This window comes from Egretta garzetta, unplaced genomic scaffold (assembly GCF_000687185.1).
Source record: "Egretta garzetta isolate BGI_Z169 unplaced genomic scaffold, ASM68718v1 scaffold41, whole genome shotgun sequence".
Classification (NCBI taxonomy): Eukaryota; Metazoa; Chordata; class Aves; order Pelecaniformes; family Ardeidae; genus Egretta; species Egretta garzetta.
This window is the reverse complement of record NW_009258755.1, coordinates 3,630,655-3,636,495: the sequence shown is the minus strand read 5'-3', so window position 1 is coordinate 3,636,495 and position 5,841 is coordinate 3,630,655. Positions and strand designations below refer to the sequence as shown.

At 38.3% G+C, this 5,841-nt stretch overlaps 1 protein-coding gene across 1 annotated transcript in view; it reads left to right on the top strand.

The window, feature by feature from the left end:
- CUNH9orf64 (chromosome unknown C9orf64 homolog) overlaps positions 1–5,596 on the top strand; it is a 7,785-nt gene extending 2,189 nt beyond the window's left edge. The window contains exons 3-4 of the mRNA XM_035888924.1: positions 3,581–3,776; positions 5,131–5,596. Coding sequence (XP_035744817.1) covers positions 3,581–3,776; positions 5,131–5,363 — 429 coding nt within the window. The 3' untranslated portion in view covers positions 5,364–5,596. The remainder of the gene's footprint in view (positions 1–3,580; positions 3,777–5,130) is intronic.
- Positions 5,597–5,841: the final 245 nt, after the last annotated feature.

Genomic DNA, 5,841 nt, shown 5'->3' with positions numbered 1-5,841 from the left:
ACAGCCACACTCCTCCCAGTTTCTCTTCTTTAACCTTGAGGATCTCTGCAGCTAATGAAGGAAATGAAACTCTGGTTGAATTGTGACAACGTACAGCCACTGGCAATCCACTTACAACTGTTGCTGATTCAACAGGCATTGCACAAATGACCACAGGCCAGAATTAACCCATACTTTTGGCAGGGTTGACAGCATACTGAAGCTTTTTGGAGCCGTTTTCCTGAAAGAAACGGATGGGAAGTAAACAGAGACTTATCTGGTATTTTCTGTGTCTCTGGTTTTGCCTAAGCAGGCACAATCTTTATTTAGCATCAGTGACATAGGTAGTTGCTCCTGTGCTCAGTTCCATGTGCAGTAGTATTCAGCTGTTACATCGTTACATTCAAAAGACCTTGTTCTACTGTCAGCGCAGGCTGTACTAGTCGTCTGTGCAGTCTTTTGAAGTAACTCCCAGTGACACACACCAGTGACTGGAATTTTGAGCCTATTGCATTTATCAGGTAAATCTGCCCTTCAGCAGGTGATTTTATTTTCCTTCGTCTCCTGATATAAATAAGATATGTTTACATGAAAAGTCAGAGGTTCTTTCTAACAAATCTTTGAAGCGACCTGGTTAATTTATTAGGACTTTTTATGTGTAAAGTAATTTTTTTATTACTTTTATGATCAAAAAGGAAATATTTTCCAAGTAAAATGATAAGAGTATTTTCTTATGTTTATAGTGACTGTATTCATTGACATAATGTCTTTCATGAGATGATGCTGAGTGCTTTATAAAGCAAGCCTCCCTAAAAGCAGCAGCAGACTACAGAATGAAAAGATGTTCCAAAAATGATCCCAGACTGTAAGCACTGACATAGTAGTAAAGCCTGTTGCATGCATATGGAAGCTGTTTTTCTGCTTTCACTAAGCCATATGTGTATTTCGAAGGTGGGTGAAATAATGTAGACCAAATTTTACATTCTTCTTGGTTTCTTAAAAAAACCCAAAACAACCCAAAAAACCAACAAAAAAAACCCAAACCAAAACCCAAAACCACTAAAACAAAACAGTGTTAGCACCTAATGCAAGGTGACGTGGACCACAATATCAACATCATTTATGATGCAGCAGGTTGAGCACTCACAAGTAAGACTTTGCTTTCGATAAGGGTTAGGAGGGAACTGAATAGATGGTGAGATATCCAATAGCAAACCAGTGCTTTCCAGTGACTCTCCATAATAGAAATACATATGATTATAAAATAAATTCTACATCATACTATCGCCGCCTACTACAGCTGTGTTCTGACCTTCTAGAGGAGTTTCCAAAATTAACACAATTCTTTGGCTATATATTTTTCCAAACACACAAAATACTTTTTCGTAATTACACATTACTGAGTGTAGTTACGGAAGCTGCCAATGTTCTTTTGCTTCTGAAAAGTGAATAATTGCAAATCAAAACCAAAATCCCTGAAACCTTTTTGTCCTTGGGTGGATAGTACATATTCAGAGGCTGCGCTGAATTTGAATCCTGACAGAAGTTTAAATATTAGGCTATGTTATACTCACGTATCAGGGTTTTTGTGTTCTGACATAGACACGGGGGAGTCCTGTCTGAGCTTGCAGGTGTTGATGCTGCCTGTATTTATCTTTTATTTCCGATCACCTGGGACCGAGATTGTAAAATTCTTGTCATCCTCCTATTCTTTGCTTTTTTTACTAGCTGTGCTATCACATTTTGCTCTTTGCCAACACAATACACCTTCTTTCTTTTAATATCAGGTCATAATTAGTTATGTCTCTTGATACTGGCTCATTGTAGTGGAGAGGAGACGCAAGTGTCCCTATATGTGGTAGCTTTTCCTGGAAAGTGAGGGTGTTGCAGAAAAAAGAAATGTAGTTGATTGCCATCTGGTAAAATGTGCCATTTTTTGGACAAATGATGCTATCCTTGAGACATAGTATCATCCACCTAATGCTTTCCTTGCTTTCTTTTGAAAAGAAGGGTGGGAAGGTTTAATAGGAATGCTTAATAGTCTTTTTCATATTGAGGATTTTACATAAACTTCAGAAGCTCCGTGCAGTATAAAATTTAACAGTATTTGAAACAATGAAATTACAAATTCATCTGCTCAATGACAAGTCCCAGACAGTATTTTTCTTCCGAATCAAATTGCGGCAGGAGATGAGAAGTTCCATTTGAATTCTCTCTTCCTCTGCTCTTGCAAAACGGCATGGTGCTGGAGACGATAAATTCTTTACTATGTTGGAAAAATCTTCATGCTGTAAAAGAGCAATGCCCTTTGTTTCCATTAGCTTTGGGGCAGTAGGAGCTATGGTGGGATTTGGTCTATTAGTTATTTGCTTCCTGCTCTGATGTTTCAGTTGGTGTTTTATTATTTAACATACAAAATTGTGTATGTTCTCTAGAAGTAAGTTTGTGCATCTGTATCAAGTATAGAAAGAAGCACAGGGGAAGGAGGGAGTTTTCAGGATGCTTGCAGAAGTTGTTCTGTGAAATGTGGTTGGACATCTTGTTCTCAGTGTTTTTAGAGAAGAGCATTTAATGACAAAAGCATGCTTTGCTCTCAGCAATAGTAGCATCTTGTTAAAATGATTAAAATTAAATTAGCTTAAAAATGCTCTTTGTAAATTGTGGTGATATGAAAGGTGGCAGAATAAAACTGGAAATAAGTTGAATCCCTGCCTGCTTGTGTTTCAGATTAACCATTCCAGTTACATGGTGTTTAGCACATGTTGTTAAAAGTTGAAAATCTCGTCTAGCTATGAAGGGAGGGAAAAACCATAACCCACAAATACCTTTTTTCTTAAAGATGCAGATTTACGTTCACACAATGTGTTCATCATAGAGTGAAAACCTTAACAGCATACAGATTGTAGCATATCTTTAGTTTTTCCCCTTGTGAGTAGTCACAAAAGCGTGTAAATCTTTGTAGGATTAGCACCTGCACGGAAGTTTATGACAAAAATAGAACCATGCATAGTATCTAAGAGAATCTTGTATACGCGTTCTACTGCAATTAATTTTCCTCTCTCCTCTAGCAAGATACACTACACAACACGGGAGCATTCATTAAAGTTTTCACTAGAATTCTCTTTCCTTAACATTACACGTAAATTGATTAAATAAATGTTTTAATTGTCTAATCTAATACATGCCTTTTACACCTCTCTCCTTGAAATAAGAGACTGGATGAACTCCAGGGTTTCTGAAAGGATGAGTTTGCTGGACTTCAGCTACCATGTTTGCCAAGTGGAAGTAAACCAACACTCGTGTTCTGAGACCCACATGGAGTCTAAACAGTTTTTATTCCACGGCAGTGACTTTTACTGTTTTTACTTACGAGCATTCCACATGATACTTGTTTGTTGTTCAATATTGTTTAGATTTTAAGGTATTTTACGAATGTTGCACTTTTATTCTGTTTTAGCTAACTAATATGTTTGCTTAACCAAGTGATAGTTTTATGTTTCATAGAACAATGTAACTCTTATCTGTCTCTCTCTGTACGTGTAATTTGCTGTATTTATTGACATTTCAGGCACTTCAATAATTTGTAAATTTCTTTCACCAGAAAAAAAAGGTGTCTTTCTACAAACGGGCACAAATACTTGTGGCTGATACATGGAGTGTATTAGAAGGCAAAGGAGATGGCTCTTTTGGTGACATTTCTAGTCTGACTATATTTGCTGACTACAGAATTCCTCAAGTTCTTGTTCACTTAAAAGCAATGAAGTATTCTGAAGAGCTAATGAAGAAACTACGTGAAGGTTTGTTCCTCCCTTACTAATATCAAGTGATCTTACCTCTTGACACTGTAGATGAAAACCACTTTTAAAACTTTATGTTTTGTCCGTGTAATGGTTATGTGCGGTGGGTTTTTTCTTTGTTTTGTTTTTTGGCTTGGTTTTTTGGTTTTCTTTTCCCCAGGGAACAGGAATTTCATATGTAGCAATGACATAGCAGGAAGGACCTTAACAACGACCTCGAATGAGATCTTAAGGTTGCATTTTTATAAAGATCTAACTGTTCCTTGGATTAAACACTGATAAGGGAAGGATTAAAGAGACTCTAAGCCAGTCGGTCTCCGAGTTTCTGAAGGGCTGCTGTTGCCAAAACCACTTTCCAGCATCAGTATAGTTGTGATTTTTGAGGCTTAGATAAAAGAAGCAACAATTTCTTCATTAGTTCCAAGATTATGTAAAAGCATGGGGATTCCTCTTTATCTGTACTGAACTGCTAGTGGCAAGCAAGGTAATGTAAGTGTCCATTTAAAAAAAAAAATTGTTTTAGAAGAAGTTAATGGCATCAGACTAGAGTCTCGTTTTTAAGCATGGTTCCATCTTCTGGTTTGTATTAACTATGAACTTCAGTGGATAGAAACATAAACCAATCCCTTCACCCCTGTAAAATGGCTGTATTTAAAGGTAGGATTGTTTTTATGCAATTTTAAAATTACACAGCAAGATAAACAGATAAATGCAGTCGTCCATGGATCTTAGTAAAATATGGCTGTATGTGTATATATATATATATATGCCCATATATCTATATATTAAATAAATAATGTAGACAATTTATCTTTTCCATGGATCCTAACAAGGACATTCTCATCCAAGTCATTCAAATGGCTTTATATATAAAGGGACACATTTGTTTGAATGCTTGTATATGTGGGTTTGGGGTTTTTTTGGTGGTGTGTGGTGTCTTCTGTTTGGTTTTTTTTGGGGTGGGTTATTTTTTTAATTTTTAAATCTGAGTTATGCTGGCAGAAAATATACCATCTCAGAGTTGTTTGACAATCCTTTCTGTCTCCACAAGCAAAGAAATAGTCACATAGTGCACAGTATAACCCGAACACCTGTTCTTTCCTTAAACCACTCTCTTAGAATATAGGATGTTGTTTTAATTGAATGGGAGGTAAACTTACAAGCACATGTGGTAAAATTAAAGCAGTCATTAGAAAACGTATAACAACATTGTTAGCAGTTGTAGCGTAAGTCATGAAAACTGTGGTCCTAGAAGAGAGTAAATGTTGAGGGAGAAAAAAATGAAATTGAAGGCATCCTGACACTTCTGTCTCTCCTTGAACGTAATTGGATCGCTGTCTGTCTTGTCTGGCAGGAACAATTTTCCAGTCTGGAGATAGAGAGGAGGTGGAGATCCGTGGCTGTTCTATTTGGTGCTGCGCATTGATTTGTAAGCACCTGCTGGAGCTCTATGAGAAGAAGGGTCAGGACATGCGTGAGAAGATCAACGCGGTTTTACTCGATTATCATCTTTGGGACTATGCCAGGGATCATAGGGAAGAGATGAAAGATACGCCGTTTCACCGAGTGCGGTGTATATATTACTAAGTCCAGTCTGATGGCTATTGGACTGTTGCATTATCTTTTGCATTGCAATTACTCTTTTCATACCGTTTGTCATACACTAGTGTAGAACCAGCTGACTCAGATGCTCGTGTTCTGATGATGTAGTAACAACTCGCTTTTCTTTTGCTCGCTGTGACTGGAATTAATAGCGTAAACTTTGCTGGACAATCCATGTTAATTCAGGGTTTATTGCTCCTGCTTCCAGCTCTGCACTGGGGTGTACGCGTGTCTGTCTGTCTGTCTGTGGGACCCCCAGGCTGCCGCACCACGCCTGCAGGTACCGCCTCGCGGTCGGTTGCTCGTGTTCAGCACGCGCTCCCTTCTCAGGGCCGCGCTTGGGCAGAGCCCAACTGTCGCCTTCGTTAAATAAACGGTGCAGTGACGTAAATCGCATGTAGCGTATCTCCCTTCTGATTGATCTGAACGTCAGCCAAGGCCGGCCTCGCCGCCCGGCCAATAG